Genomic DNA, 15720 nt, shown 5'->3' on the forward strand with positions numbered 1-15720 from the left:
TCCCCCCAACAATAACCTTTCCCTGCAAAAAAAAAAATGTACAGCCTGATTCCCTCACTGGTTCTTCAGTCATGCTTGAACACGTCTAACTGTGGTCATGATTGGGTTGCGGGAATGGTTTGAGAATGAAAAGGAGGAATGTCACCTTGCAGGCCCAGCACCCAACACTGCACCGTTCACTCACAGAGGGCAGGCAATGCTGAGCAAATATTCTTGCTGCAAGCTTCTTTTTTTTTTTTTTAGTTGTAGAAATTAAATTGTATATTTTCTTTACTCTCTATTTTACAAACTTTTGTTCACGAATCCACACTGATGCAATGTGTTTTTTTAAATCTAATTTATTTAATAAAATTATGTACTACAATCTATTTTTCTCGTTTAAAATTGACGTCCTTAGTTTCTTTCAGCTGAGAAAAGCGAGGCTGTGTGCAAACCAGTTATTGCAACAGGAGTATGAAACCTTGCTGCACCTTTTTATTTCGCTAGTCCAGTTACAGTCTGACCACCTGTTGCTACATTCTGACTACACCAACCACGTCCACATGGGCAGACGGTTGACGTCACTATGCTCCGCCTCCTACCTGGCTTCCCGCTTATCTGATTGGACGTCAGTAATGGAGCGGAGGGGGGAGGGCTTTCTGTGAGAGCTACTCTGAGATTTTCTTTCTCCTGTAAGTAGTCAGAAAGTTCCTTGTGGGACCAGCAAGGTGTGCTGATTCTGTCGGACCTGAACTAGCCGAACAAGCGACGTTTTGATATATATTGTTTATGTTTCTAGGCTATGGTTGGAGATTATTGCTCCTCTTGTTAAGATAAGAAAGTTATGCGCCCTCAGAAAAACCCAAGACCTCCATTAACAGCGAAAATGGTCATTCAGGCAGTCGGAAAAGTACTAAGGTAATACTTTTTTTTTCTAGTTTTCTAATCATTAGGAGTAATTTGTGATTAAATTAATTTTTTCTCTATTATATTACTCTATTATTGACTAAGCATTTTTGTTTTTACCGCGCTGTTTTTCATATGAACGTCAGGTTATCGCTGGGTTTGCGTCCTTCCAGATAAGGAGACGTTGAGAACTAGCGCCTTAATAGCGACTCATAAACTCTCTGTCGCTTAAATGCTGTAATTACACAAGACCACCGCAGATTACCACTCAGCGATGATGATGAGGGGGAAGAGTTGCCAGGGAGTCGTCTATCTTTTTTTGTTCTTTCTAAAAAAAAAAAAAAGGACTAAAAAGTCTCAGAGAAACTCAAACCTCTCCTGATGTTTTACATATTTAATTTGGGGGAAAATTTGGAGACAAATGAAAAGACATTTAAGTTGGAGTTTTGTGCTGGTGATGGGTCCGGAGATGAGAAGAATGGAAAAATATTTAGTGTTACTGGTGACTTTATTTTTTTTTAAGGGGATATTTAAGGAGAATTTTAGGGAAACGGGTTTAAAAATTAAAGTAATTGTATTTATCTGCTAAAAATAAAGAAATGTCTAAGGATGAAATTGTTTTTGTCAAAGCCTTTTAAAATCTACTCTGGGAAAATCTTAGTTGTAGGACAAGGTAAATAACGCCAGGTTTGCTTTCTTTCCATATTTTAAAACCATTTTCTTCCCCATCATTTAATCCGTACTTATGTAGATAAAACTAGATTTTTTATTTATTTATTTATTTACAATGTGTTATATCCCCTGCCATTTAAAGTTATAAATTTGGGGAGCTGGGTTCACGCTTAAAAAAAATGTCTGACAAACTAGTGCTCCATTCACAGACTAATTGCATGTTTCCAACTCTTGGCCATAATCTCTAAAGAGGCAACAATCAAGCTTTTCCTGGCTAATACGGATTTTCCCTGTTTTATTTTTAATTTTTTTCCCCTGAACTTTTACCACCGATTCCTATAACTCGTATAGACAGAAGCTGTTCTGGTTCTTTGATAGAGGTAGTGAGTTTATGAATCCCACATAAAGTAAAGCAATTGGTTTTTGACTTTCAGATTAAGAGAGTTCAATCTCTTACTGATTGATTTTTGTGTATTCCAGTTTTAATTATCATTGTGAGTCTGTTGCGTTAGGGGACAGGCCTCTCCTGGAAATGTTTCCTCTTACTTTTCATGTCAAAGGAGAGGTGTGTTTTTATTTTCCAGCAGTCCAAGAGCCGAGTGCCTCAAGACAAATAGTTTTGTGACACAATAGCAGTATGAACGTTGATGGTGAGGAGGCTATCACCATCAACCTGTGTATGCAAAATACAGGCAGCTGAACTGAAAGTATTACTCCGTGGCGTGAAGTCTGTTGCAACATCAGCGACAGGTAGAGACAAGTCTTGTTGAACCTACTTTTTTGGGAAGTTCGACCTTGTTATGAAAAAATCAGTTATCTCTGAGGAAATACAACAAAGAGGGAGATTTGACACACTTCTTCAGGGGGAAAAATAAAAGCAAAAGTGGCTATGCCAAAGATAACAAGGAAGAAAGTTAAGTTAATGAGAATGACAGGAAGGGTTGTAGACTTGTTGCTCTTCCTTTAATGTGTTTCCTTCTCTGGTAAATTGTTGATTACCTTTGGTTTAGAAGAAGTTATAAAGACGAGCGGTAAGAATGGAGTGATAAATATAAGCTTATGACCCATTTGAGGTAAAAGATTTACATTTTTGGGGGGTGAAAAAAAACGACAACTCTTTGATGCAGCATATTTAACGATCTGATTATGTTTTTATTTAGATTTACAGATTATCATGCAGAGAATTCTGGGTTGATTCTTTTTTTTTTTTGTCTTTTATCAAAACAGTATTGGAGTTTATATTCTTACTGTGAAGTTACATTTTTAAAAAAGCCCTTAAGCAATGGCTTATCCCCCCTTACCCTTGCTTCATATACATACATGTTGTGATGTTGATGAGGCTTCATTATGGTGCTGCATGGGGGTCCTTGTGAACGGGATTTAGGACAGGATGAGAAGAGGAAGGTGGGACGGTCAGAACTAACTAAGGTTAGTGGTTAAAACACTTTGGAGGCATAAAGTCTACCAGTCCAACCAAACAGAGAAGCTTCAGGTTTTCGTCTTTATTCCAGGAATCAAAAACGACCTGATTTTCTGTGGTTAGTTAAAACTTTTCTGAATTTAGGCTAACTATTTCAACCAAATCCCCATCTCTTTCTTTAGCCTTTCTGATGGCTGCTGCGGTTCTGCTCTTGCCTGGCTGTATTTCCAGTGTTTGTGGCCTTCAGGGTGTTCAGAGCCTTTTTGTTTCGAATCTCCAAACAGATCAGTGACCCCAGGGAGAACTGCCACTCCTAAGACTGCTCTGTTTATACACTGAGTAATTTAATCAGTTATTGTATTGCACTTTTAAAGTAATTATTGTTTCTATTCAGCTGATGATTGATGAATTTATAACAAGCAGAAGATCTCTGATTGTAAGGCCTTTGACCTCTGACTCTTGTAAACGCTACGTTTACTCAGGGTCATGGGGTGAAAAAAAGCTCAAAAACTCATCATCTATTCTTTATCTAGAGATTTGACTCAGTTAGCATCAATCTGTCCTGTTCATTTTAAAACACCTCAAACTGTTTTACATTTGTCTTTTTGTTGGACTGCATTTTGTTTTTGAGGGCGCCCCTTGATTATTTTATGAACTATTAGAAAAAATCCCTAAAGTCTTTAAAGCAGTGTTGTGTATGATGGAAAGCTGAACTGAGCTTGTTGTCAGTGTTACTTTGGATTACATTGACTGCATCCAGATGCCAGCAGTTCTACGCCCCTTCCATCCGGAGGGCCAATTTCGGCAACAGTTGTGCAATATCTGGCTTGGCAGGAGCCCCGAGCTTCAGGGGAAAGTCATTACATGGAGGTTATTAAACAGGTGTCAGTTTAGTTACAAGAGTTTCCACACAAAACAAGTCAGTAAAAAGTGATGGGCTCTACCTGAACTTTTCCAAGCTAAAAAGCACCAAGGCTTTAGGGAAGAGAAGAACGATTTGGGAGCCGATTGTTCTACTTTTATGAAACACTTGAGTTGATTCTTCTTCATGGCCCTGAAATGTTTCTCCCCTGTGATTCCAGGATAAATTAGAGCCAGATTCTGGTAGTGGGACTGGATTCAAATTGTACTCATATTCAGGCTAAGGCCATTTTTACCCCAGCCGTACTCGGCTACTTGTTTGCCACTTGGTCAGCCAACATAGAGCAACAAATATTTGCACCAGCCTGAGGCCAAGCAGATGTATGTTTGAACAGCCTTCGGCGGATGCGCACGCGCCTGGACAAACACCGCTTCTCAAACCGGACAGAACTCGCTTCTTCTAGATTATCTCGGAGGGCCTGGCGGGGTGGAGGAGGGGGGCGCAGCTGTTGGGACCAGCTGGACCATGAAAAGTGAAAGGGGGCTGCAGTCAGTGTGGCCTTTCTGTGGTAGACACAGGTGTGTGTGTGTGTGTTGAGGGGACACAAGAGGAAAGGTAGTAAGTGAAGACGGCTTGATGGTTGGGGGTGTTGGGAGAAAGTGAGAGGAGAAAAGTGGAACAGCTGTTGGTCGTTGCTCTGACCTCTGTATCGGCCAACAATAAATGTCTATTTCCAGCGCTCCTCTGATCTGGTCTTTTTTGGCAGAAACACATTTTCCGATTTCCTTCTCCATTTCACAATTTTACAGCACTTACCTGCATGTGTTTGTGGGAGGGACTATGAGCTGATCAAGATAAATCTGGTCCATTGATCACAATTCTATACCGATTTCCTTGCACTTCTTCCAGATAAACACTTTCTGATTCTGTGACTCAGAAAGTCACTCTTTCTGATTCACATCTTTCATTTTCACTTGAAATAAGACGTTTTGGTTTGGTTTTCTAGGTCATCATGGGACTGCAGCTCTCTCCAGTCCAAAAACATGCCTGACCTCACTTTTCCCTTAAATTTCTGCCTTGTGCTCTGCCCAGATCTGGTGAGCAGAACGAGTCGCCTCAATGCCTTTTATGGTAAAAGCTTTTGCCAAGAACAGGAAAACCTGTGTGTGTTATGCAAGCCTAGATAAGAGCTGGTATAGAGGAAGTTTTCTGTACCTTAAAATACTGACTTGGGAATTTCTTCCCCCCCACCTTGAAGTGTGGACACTAGAAATGGAGGAGGAGTTTGTTTGGAAAGTTATGAAACTGCAGAGGGAGAGAGGAGGACAGGAATTGGCTGTGAAGCTGTTTTTCAAAAGATCCTTTCATACGAGTCGAACAGTTTTCTGAGATGCTTTACAAAACCTTTAGCTACAAGAACTGACGGTATCTGCAAATGAGGCTTTGTCCTTGGGCAAAGCAGTTTTCACATGATGAAACATGTAGCTCAGAGCAGAAAACCACCTGATTCTGCCTGCACTCCCACGAACAAGTTGAGGTTTTATGATCGACTGGATGGATACAAAGAAATGAATGAATAAAATGGACTGAAGTTTTTGAGCAGTAGTCAAAAAAAAAATAAATCCTTCAATCCAGGAGTAGATAATGGAAAAATTAATATTGACTAGTAAGTAGTAATTAACCAATCAACAACGCCTTTTAGCATCCTTGCAGTTCAAGTCCCACAGCCGGCTCGACAGCTGTGTGATTTTGAACACGTGGAAAACTTTAAACAAGAACCAGTTTGGTTTGCTCAGACGTTAAACGTTTCACAGGAAATCATCAGGCAGTTTGCCTTTGTCAGGGCTGATGAGTTAGATGACTGCAAGCACATAAAAAATAAACGTTTACAAAGTAGGAAGACTGCAGGCTGTGTGTGTGCAGCTACATGCTGACATGCCTTTCCCTTGTATGCTGGGTGGAAAAGCGAGGCAGCGCTTCCTGGGAAGGGGAATGAAACTGCAGCGTGCCAAGAAGGCCTCGTGCCTCTCGGTTCTGTCATGTTTTGAAAGTGTTTATTTGTTCCCATGGTTATCAGCTGGAATCATGTCAGTTTGACTCCTCCTTTCTTTTCTCGACCTTACATTTCTTCCCTCTAAAACGCTTTCGATTGACTGAGGGGCTACATGCATGTTTTCGGTTTTGCCTGGAGGAAAAATCTGGAAGCAGACAGAGTGAAAGCGATGGAGTCGGTGACTGCTGAAAGACCGGAAGTGAGGGTCAGCGGAGCAAACTCTGTCTTCCTTGTCCTCACACAAACCCAAACATCAGTGGGCCTAAGCCAATCAGGATCAGGAACAGAGAGGAAATGTTAGAGCGGAGCACCTATCAGGCAGGATCTCAACCTTCTGTGTGGCTCAGAAGACCGACCAGGCATTCGTCTGTATTATATGTCGAGGTTTCTGGCCTTTGACCCCATGCAAACCGCTGCTCCTGGAGCAGCCCGAGGAGGAGCCCGAGGGGTGAGAGGTCAAAACTTGGGGAAGTAAAGGCAGGGTGTGATATGACATGTCTGTGCTAAAAGTAGCTCAACAAGCTGCGGACGGGCGACTTTGTGAGGCTATCTGAGCCGATGTAAGGTCGGAGATCTGCAGTAAAGATGCGGCAGTGGGTGTTTGTGGGGTCTGCAGTGAAGTCACTGTCAAAGTCTGGGTTGGGGAGCATTTTCTTTATGTTTATGGATTCAGTCGCCCCCAGGCAGTCATAGATCTGCAGGTCTGACCTCACTGAGGTTTCTTTAACTCTTGATTTTGCTGAGGTCTCCATAAATTATTGGGTTTCTTTTTTTGCACTGCTGAGTTAAGGCTGGCATCACCATCTCACTTTTGCTTTTAAGAATGACTGCCTCAATCAAAAAGCATGCGCAGCTTTTCAAAACTGTCTTCGTTTCCTCTGTGTTGCAGGAAGTCGAAGACGAAGCCAAATGGAAAGAAGCCACCGGCAGAGGAGAAGAAGCAGTACTGTGGAGCCAGAGTTCACCAAGATCCGGGTGGTGGACTTTGACCTGAAGGAGCTGGTGGTGCTGCCCAGAGAGATAGACCTCAACGAATGGCTAGCGAGCAACAGTGAGTGACTGACATCGTCATATGAGCGTGTTGAGCTCAAAACCACTAATGTAAATACCGAGCTATTAAGAGTAATTAAACACAGCTTCAAAAGGAGAGGTGGGGTTTTCATGTCGTTAAGACAAACTATACCTTAAAGCTCAGTGTTTGCTTCAACTTGTACAGTTTTCCCTTTGGGGCTTGTGTTGTTTTTCCAACATGTGTGTGCACTTACCTTCAGGAGAGAAGAAGCTCCTAATCCAAATCTAGATTCTGCTAAACACTCTCTGTGGGATGAAGTGTTCAAACTTTTCCTGGCCGATACTAATTATTTTGTTTTCACGAGGTCAGACCTGCAGGTTTAGCTTTTGTTAGTTTTAGATGCATTTAATGAATAAAATATTGGAGCATCTCTCTAATAAAGATTTAAATGTATCTTTTACTAAATTGTAGATGGTGCAAAATAACCCATACACCCCAAATTCAATGCTCGTAATGTGAAGATTAACATAAACATGGCTGCATGTATTATGTTGAGTGAAAAACTTGTTTGGAAGACATTGCTGTAGGTATTTTCCACTGAAGTTGTTAAGTAAACGGATGAATTCCAGAAGGAATGTTGTCCTACTAGTAAAAACTACACGGTTGCACACATCTAACCTGTGAAACAAATATTTCAGAGTGTTTCTGTCACTGATCAGCCTCAGATTTGGTTCGTGAAAGAGCCGTTTATCTCTTTCACTTCCTAAGTGACAACACCTGTCCCCTGTTGTTGATGATGCTGACTTGACAATATTTGTGTAGCTTGGTGTAGTCCTTTGCAGCAGATGACATGGGATGGTTGCCCTGGTGTGATCTGTGTGTCTTATCTGTTTCACAGCGACGACATTCTTCAATCTTATCAACCTGCAGTACAGCACCATTTCAGAGTTCTGCACCGGGGAGACCTGTCAGGCCATGACGGCTTGTAGCACGTAAGTTGTCTGCAACATGTTTTTAGCAGCTAACAACATATTGGTTAATTTATTAGAAATATCTGGTCTGGGGATCCAGGTGGGTCCGTATAGAGACGCTACAGTCCTTGTTTAACCGATGTCGGGTTCAATTCCTGGGCTTTTTCTACCGGTCATTCTCTTCTCGGTCACCCTAATGCAGGGGTGGGCAACTCCAGGCCTCGAGGGCCAGTCTCCTGCAACTTTTAGATGTATCTCTACTTTAACACACCTGAGTGAAATAATGAGGTCATTAGCAGGACTCTGGAGAACTTGACTTCACTTAGGAGGTGATTCAGCTATTGGATTCAAGTGTGTTGGACCAGGGAGACATCTAAGAGTTGCAGGACACCGGCCCTCGAGGACCAGGATTGCCCACTCCTGCTAATGAATAAAGACCACTAGTGCCAAAAATGTTAAAAATAAATATGAATGAACTTTTGGTTCTGCTTTAAACTCATTAATGGTTTATTTTGGTCCCTGATTGTTGCCTATTAGCACCAAATCTTCTCATTACTGCCACTTTTATTAGCACCCCTTGTAAAGGTGTGTAATTTTTTATTGTAGATGCATCATCTGATGTGTATAAATGTTGAAAAATTACATTTAATTACAATTCTTTGATCTTTTGTAACAACATCAAATGTATAGGTACCCCTGACAGTTCATTTTAAATAAAGGCTTTTTTAAAAGCATTTTTTTGATAACCAGAGTTTCTAGGAACTTTTGACTAATAATCCATTACTTGCTGTTTCCCTCTGGTATGAATATGTTGTGACAATGGCTCATTTCTCTCAGCCACTGGCCACTTTGATGCCACCTTGGGGGAACTGAGTCTCTACAATAGCTATTAAACACTATTGACACATACTTTGGTCAGATAAAAGTAAGTTACTATTCAGTTACAAACACTCACCAGTGAGTTTTGACAAAACAAAGAACAGCTGTTTAAATTACTTTATTCCCTTTGTGGAGTTCAGAGGAGGATGCATGATGTTACTTGATGTAACTTTTACTGCATCATTTTTTCTCCGCTGAATAAATGTTCAATTAAGATTGGATTGGTTTTCTGATTATGGTGCTGTAATAAATTATCTTAAGGCTTTTTACACTTCTTTATTAGATCCAATACATGTGGTTAGCCCTGCACATAAGAACTTCGTAAACTTTCTTTTCCCCTTCTGATATTTCATGATTTGTTCATTTTTCCACAGATCTATTTTAAGATTATTTGTAATCTGGCAAAGATGAGGTCATTGTGGTATAATCACTCACCTGGACAATTTCCTGCAGATTTCAGGAAATTGCAGTATATCCTCTTTGCCTTCTGCAGCCTGCTGATATGAACACAGACTGACTTCGTTAATGCTGTAATCAAACTGTCGCTAATTTGCCTTTTTAGATGTGATTAAAACTCACTCCTGGGTTGCTGACCAGAGCTAGAGGTTTCATAGCAGCAGTTTGTTTTTTTAGCTACTGTGTGCCTCTGAAAACATGCTGGCATATTTATGGCATGAAGGGAGGCGACTGACTGCAAGTATTTGTGTAAACAGGGAGCCTGTCGGGGTGTGGTTCTGTCATCCTTTAAGTCTCTAAAGAGACGCCTTCTGTGTGCCGAATGACGGTAAAATCTGATCAGCCACACATTGTAAGCAACACATAACCCACAGTCTTGTAACATATTAACCAATCTGCAAAAGCTCACATCGGAGAAATGACCTGACAAACCCACCTCCACCACTGACTACTGGCAACCTGGTAGCTTTTCCGTGTAAAAGAAACTTGGCGAGCTTCCCTCTGAGTCAACAGTGGATTTTTTCCACGGCTGTCACCTGAAGCTAGTCTTGTTAGCCTCCACCCTGAGAGCGTGCTTGGCCTGCAGGAGTGAGCTGCAGGAGGCGACGGCGTCTCGTTTTATTAGCCGCGTTCATTCAGCTGTGGAGATCAGAAGCAACGAGTTAACGCAGAAAAACACTCCAAACTAATATTGAATATATATTGTGGCGTAGCCTCTCTCTGGATTGAATTATCCATTTTGCAACACTAGGCCTCATATTTATGACTCTACCTTTCTCCCTTTCCTGCTGTGCAGCGCTCCACCCTTCCCCTCTCTCCCCTCTTTCTGCGGTAAAGCACCGCCTGAGCCGCAGTCTCAGCAGCGTCAGTGCCCCTGCCCACGGGCAGAGCTTGGCACTATTTTAGGAAGAAAATGTTTCCATGATCTTTGAGGGAATGGAACCATTTAGCAGCCTTTTTATCCCCATTTTGTTCGGGTGGGTGGATAAAGTGCTCTGTGTGTTCATTGTTAGTCTCACTTAGCTGGTTCCATTTTAGATTCTGCAAACAGCGATAAAATCTTTTAAAAATAGATTTCCCTATTCAAAGCAGTTTGAACGTAATGAAACGTAACAGTTCCTGAAATATAATCAGAGTCTGGATGAGAGCGGCTTGGAGCCATGTTTGCGTCAGATCTGCGCTGTGTGTTTGCACCTTGCATAGTCTGTGTGAACATAGCACTTTGTAAAATTACTCATATAAAATTACCATGAAACTTTGCTGTATTTTACTGAGATTTTACGTGAGAAAAATAGAAAGGAAACAGTGTTATGTTGCATTCGTTTTCCTCCCTCTGTCAACACGTTTTAGAACCTCCTTTTTGAGCATTTCCAGCTGCAGATGTTTCGGAGAATGTCTTCGACCATCTTTACACACCTAGAGGCAGGTTTTCTTTATTTAGGAAAAAACATAAATTTACTCGGCTGGCATCTGTGATTATGGATTCTTGTCACAAATTCTTAATTGAATTCAGGTCTGGACTTTGACTGGGCCATTCTAGCCTGGTCTAAAACATTACACTGTTGCTCTGGCTGCATGTTTAGAGTCAAAATCCTTAAATTATTTTAATATTACCATTGAGATGGCTTCTAGAGGCGGTCGATCAGTCTGAAATTTATTTTATTTTTATTTATGAGACAAAAGAGGGCTGCGTTAAATATATTTATATCTCCTGCTGCTTTACAATTTTCGTCTATCACACAAAATCCCCATAAACACACCTGAGTCTGTGGCTGCAATGGGACAAATTAGAGGTGTGTGAATACTTTGGCGGGGCATTGTAGGGCTCTATGATTGGTGTGACAAGTAGATATCCTGCAGGTTTACTCAGGATTTGTAATGTCTGGTCCTCCACCTCCCACACACACATACACACACACACACACACACGGTGCCTCAGCTGCACCTGCGCTCTCATTTTATCAGCCAATGAACCGGACTCCTTTCAGCTCTGAGATCATGCTTTGTTTCTTCACTCATCCTGTTTCGTTTGTCTGACTCATCATGAGCCTGCTGAAGTCTCTCAGGTGACCTCTTCCCACTGATGACATCTTTTTCTTACCTGTTCTTCCAGATGTTTACTGGAACATCTGGTAAACATCTGGGTTAGTCCGAACAGAAATGTTGGACCAGCAACAGGACTGGCCCTGAACCTGGGGATGAATGTAGAGAGATCAGGGAACTGGTTCCAATTGGAGTCAAATAAAACTCAATTTGTTTATTTAGCTCTTTCTATTACTCTGCCGCTTAATTCAGAAAGTCGTTTAGTTTTTTTCCTGATGAGGCAACAGAGCAGCAGATTGTTTTTAAAGGTTGATTATGCCTCATCGCTGGCTAATGTGTTGTTCATCACCCTGTTGCTCCAGGAAGTGCTCTTGTTTTTGTCTCAGCTGCCATAAACATCTATTTGCATGTTTATTTAAAGTTGCACAGTTGCGTAATCAAAGGATTTTACAAAATATCAGAAAGGTGATTTCCATGTTTGTGTCTCTGTCTCTAGAATATACTACTGGTATGACGAGAGGGGGAAGAAGACGAAGTGCACTGCTCCACAGTACGTCGACTTCGTAATGAGTCTTTGTCAGAAACTGGTCACAGACGAGGAAATCTTTCCTACAAAGTATGGTGAGTGGACCCCCTGAGCCTCTGAAGCGTGAACCTGACTGATGCTACACTGCCCCCTGCAGGCGTATAAATTTAAAATGTTGCCTTAGAAGTCTGGAGTACTAAATTTCATTTAGGTTTTATAAAGAAACTGTAAAAAAAGAAAATGTAGTTGAATTTTCAAAGTTCATTCCATATCATTTGTCTGAACGACATCCAGATTCTGTCCATTCTCTTGTCTATCATCCCTTCACTCAGCTGTCTTACATCAGTATGTAAATGCATCCATCTTTCCAGCCTTTTGCTTACCAATCAGACCATCCAACTTTCTTTCTATTAATCTGTTCATCCATCCAGTTGTCTGTTGATCAATCAAATCCAATTATCTTTCATTTGGCCAGTCGTCTATCCTTCCAGCCATTTGTCTTTCTGTTTCCTCCACCAGTTTACCCATCATGCTTCCTTCCTCCTCATTTTTTCAGGTTTCATAGTTGAACCCTGACATTTGTAGAGGATATTGGCCTTAAATTCATAGTAAAGTTTGTAATTTTACTTGGAAAGTGGCCTAAAAGGGACTGAGAACTCTGACCAGATCTCCTAACAAGTGCCTCGGCTAAAAGTTGTAGTAAAACTTACATAATTTAGCCCGACAGCTAGCTTAGTTTAGTTCAACAGGGTATGTTGGATTGCTAAAATAAATAAATGCCTGTTACTCAATAGCAGACTTGACCCCTGACCTTTTTTTCCTGTATCTCGTGATGCTTGTTCATAAACCAGTCCCTCTTGTCTGCTTTTGTTTCCTCCTTCAGGCAAAGAGTTCCCCAACTCAGTTTGAGTCGTTGGTGAAGAAGATCTGCCGGTACCTGTTCCACGTGCTGGCTCACCTCTACTGGGCGCACTTTAAGGAAACGGTGGCTCTGGACCTGCACGGCCACTTGAACACTCTGTATGCACATTTCATCGTTTTCGTAAGGGAATTCAACCTGATCGACCCTAAGGAGACCTGTATCATGGACGACTTGTCCGAAATCCTCTGCAGTCCCATTCCCGCCCCGGCCCCCTCCGCCCCCGCACCAGCCCCCTCCCCGTCTTCACAGAACCACGTGACGGAGAGATGAGCAGCGGCGGCGAGATGGCGGCCCTGGGGGATGATGGAAGATCTGAGAGGAGAGAAGGGAAAACAAACAGCCCAGTCCCCTTTCTCGGTGCAGGCAGGACTTATGAAACCTTCCACTACCCTAATGTTTCGCTCCACCACCGACCGACCGACCAGTCGGGAGGAAAAGGCCTGGGAGGGTTTCATGTGGGGAAGGTTGGGGTTGCGGGGAGGGGTTTGTCACGCCAGCAGGAAATGGCGTGAGCGTTCCTCCCAGGGACAAATCCCTCCCGTCTTCTCTGCAATCTAAACTAGGAACAAAAGACAAAATGTGTATATTTTATTTTATTTTTTGGTTTTTATTTTCCTCGTTTATTTTTGTTGAAAGTTTTACTCAGTTTTATTTTGTTGTTGTTGAAGCGGGGTGCAGTGTTTCTATCCACCTCCATCTGTCCTCTACCTAGCATACAGTACAGGAAGGCGTGGGGGCCGGGGCTCTGCTTTGCTTCGACCTGCTATGTGTACAGTGTAGATGAGTGGAGAAGCGGCGCCTCTGCTCACCCGCAGGCTCGTCTCCCTCCTGCTCCGGGGATGGGCGGGGGGTGGCGCTGCGACTGCAAGGAGGCAGCCATGTTACCGCCTGATGGGGCAATGCTAGCCAATCACTGTTCGGGTTCTTTATCTGGAGCGAGTGGGGGGTGGTAATTAAGGCGCTTCCTACTCAGGATCTGAGAGAATCAGTCAACTGCTGCCAGAGAGGAGCCTCTCGATTTCATTCTGTCCCTTATTCACTAGACTGCCTCATAGGACAAATGTTGATCATATTTAACTGCACTGTACTCGCATAATCCCCCACAAACATGTCCCACAGCGTACCTGTAGGGGGCAGCAAACATGCAGACAAAGGGGCAAATCTAAAGATTGTACGCTAGATGTTTAATCTTCTCAGTAGAGCGAATACTTCGAGGCAGACTGGGCGTCCATACTGGGCGATTCACAGCTGCGTGTTGGTGTCGAGCACGGCCGCACCACCCACTCCGGCAGCACAGGAGGACAAAGACATGAGGTCATGTCTGCAGGCTCAGAGGGGCGGACGTGGAGACGGGAGGAGGAGTGGGAGTAACGGTGCAAAGCTGCTCTGCTGCGTAAACACTCACCTGTGCTTCCAGCTCAGAAATGAAAAAACACAGCTTTTATTTTTTTTGCCTCACCCTTTAAATTTACTTTTGTTTTTCTTTTTTTTTCTTTTTTTTAAGAGGAAAATAAAAGATTATCAGAGGAAAATTAGTTTGGATATAGAACATGCAAAGTCTGCTTGGACTTTACTGTACAAAGAATCACAAGCGGGTTCTGTCAGATATAGCCTCTGTTTGGAGGAGGATTGAATTTATAATTCTCCATTTTTATTTATTTTTAATTTCTCTCTTTTTTGCAGGGTTCCTCAGTTCTGGCTCATTTTTATGTATTTTAATTATTAACTAAGTTAAAAGCAATTTAATATTTTAAGCTCTGCGGATTATAATCTAATAAAAGAGAGAAATGCCAGCTGTGTCCGTCTCTTATTAATATAAAACTTTTAACAGGTTTAGTGTGTGAAATGACTAGCAGGGATTTGTAAGTATTTAAATATTTCAACTGTGAAAAATTGTGGTTTATTAAAAAAACATTAACATTAAAATATGACCTTAAATGACTGATTGTATCATCTACTACATTTCACCGGCTCACGTTGGGCTACATGATCAGGAAAAATAAAGGATTTAAGTATTTACCAGTTCTAAAGTATGAAACAGAGATTCATGTCATATATATTCTATCAAATGATGCATGTAATAGTAATATAGGACCAGAATCTTTGAATGTCTCTCTAAAACTTGTTGCCATGACGAATTAAGCGGTTCTGTTTGGGGAAAACGGGGTCAAATGTAGCCCGATAGTCACACTATGCCTAATAAAGTGGCCGGTGAGTACATTGAGATTAAATTCAAGTTAAACTTTTGTATTATACTTCAACAAATACCGATTTATAACTTATTAGGCCAGTTCATCTATCATTTACCAAAATACTTTTTTTATTTTAAATAAAGAAACATCAAGCTTCCAACACAATTATAAGATTAAATCTTAATCTCTTTAAGATTTTAGTTTCATGTGGAGTCAGACAATATGTCTATGGAGGACCAAAACTGCCAACTTCATTTTATATTCTATAAATGTTCACACGATTCAGTTTGTTTGCAATAATTAAGGGAGAACGGTTCCAAATCACAAAGCGCATTGGCAGCAATTATATGTTATCAGGTAGAGACTTCAGACAGTGGAATAGCTCCATCTAGTGGCCCTTCATCAGTAACACACAGAACCCTACCATGGCAGGGCCGGCCCAAGGTTGCATGGGGCCTTAAGCAGAATTAAATTAGGACTCCTTTTCCTGTTGAGAACATCATCACTAAAAGGGTTTTATATAGATTTGGTGAAATCAGGAGTTTAATTTAAGTTTAATTGTGCAGCCATGTTCTGTATAAGCATCTTTATATGCTCTGCAGATTTTCTGCCCGAATCCTGCAGAAAAGGAGAGCGACGTCTCAATGGAGTATTAACCTGGTTAGGTACCGGAAATTAAATTAAGTGAACTAGCCCAGCTTAAACGCGATCTGTGATCATTCATTATCACTGAGATGTGTTTATTCACAAACTGAGCTCAAACAAAAGACTAAACTCAGAATCAGATTGTAGCTATGGCAACACAACTGTCAAACTATGAATTTTTT

General features: G+C 41.6%; 1 protein-coding gene across 1 annotated transcript; it reads left to right on the top strand.

Moving 5' to 3' along the window:
• The first annotated feature begins 665 nt into the window (after positions 1–665).
• Positions 666–14494, top strand: mob2a (MOB kinase activator 2a). The gene is given in 7 exon segments (XM_032585498.1): positions 666–897; positions 6782–6839; positions 6841–6943; positions 7803–7896; positions 11750–11874; positions 12663–12682; positions 12684–14494. Coding segments are annotated over 7 exon segments (804 nt in total). The 5' UTR covers positions 666–781; the 3' UTR covers positions 12972–14494.
• Positions 14495–15720: the final 1226 nt, after the last annotated feature.

Source organism: Xiphophorus hellerii, chromosome 2, assembly GCF_003331165.1.
Source record: "Xiphophorus hellerii strain 12219 chromosome 2, Xiphophorus_hellerii-4.1, whole genome shotgun sequence".
Taxonomy (NCBI): domain Eukaryota; kingdom Metazoa; phylum Chordata; class Actinopteri; order Cyprinodontiformes; family Poeciliidae; genus Xiphophorus; species Xiphophorus hellerii.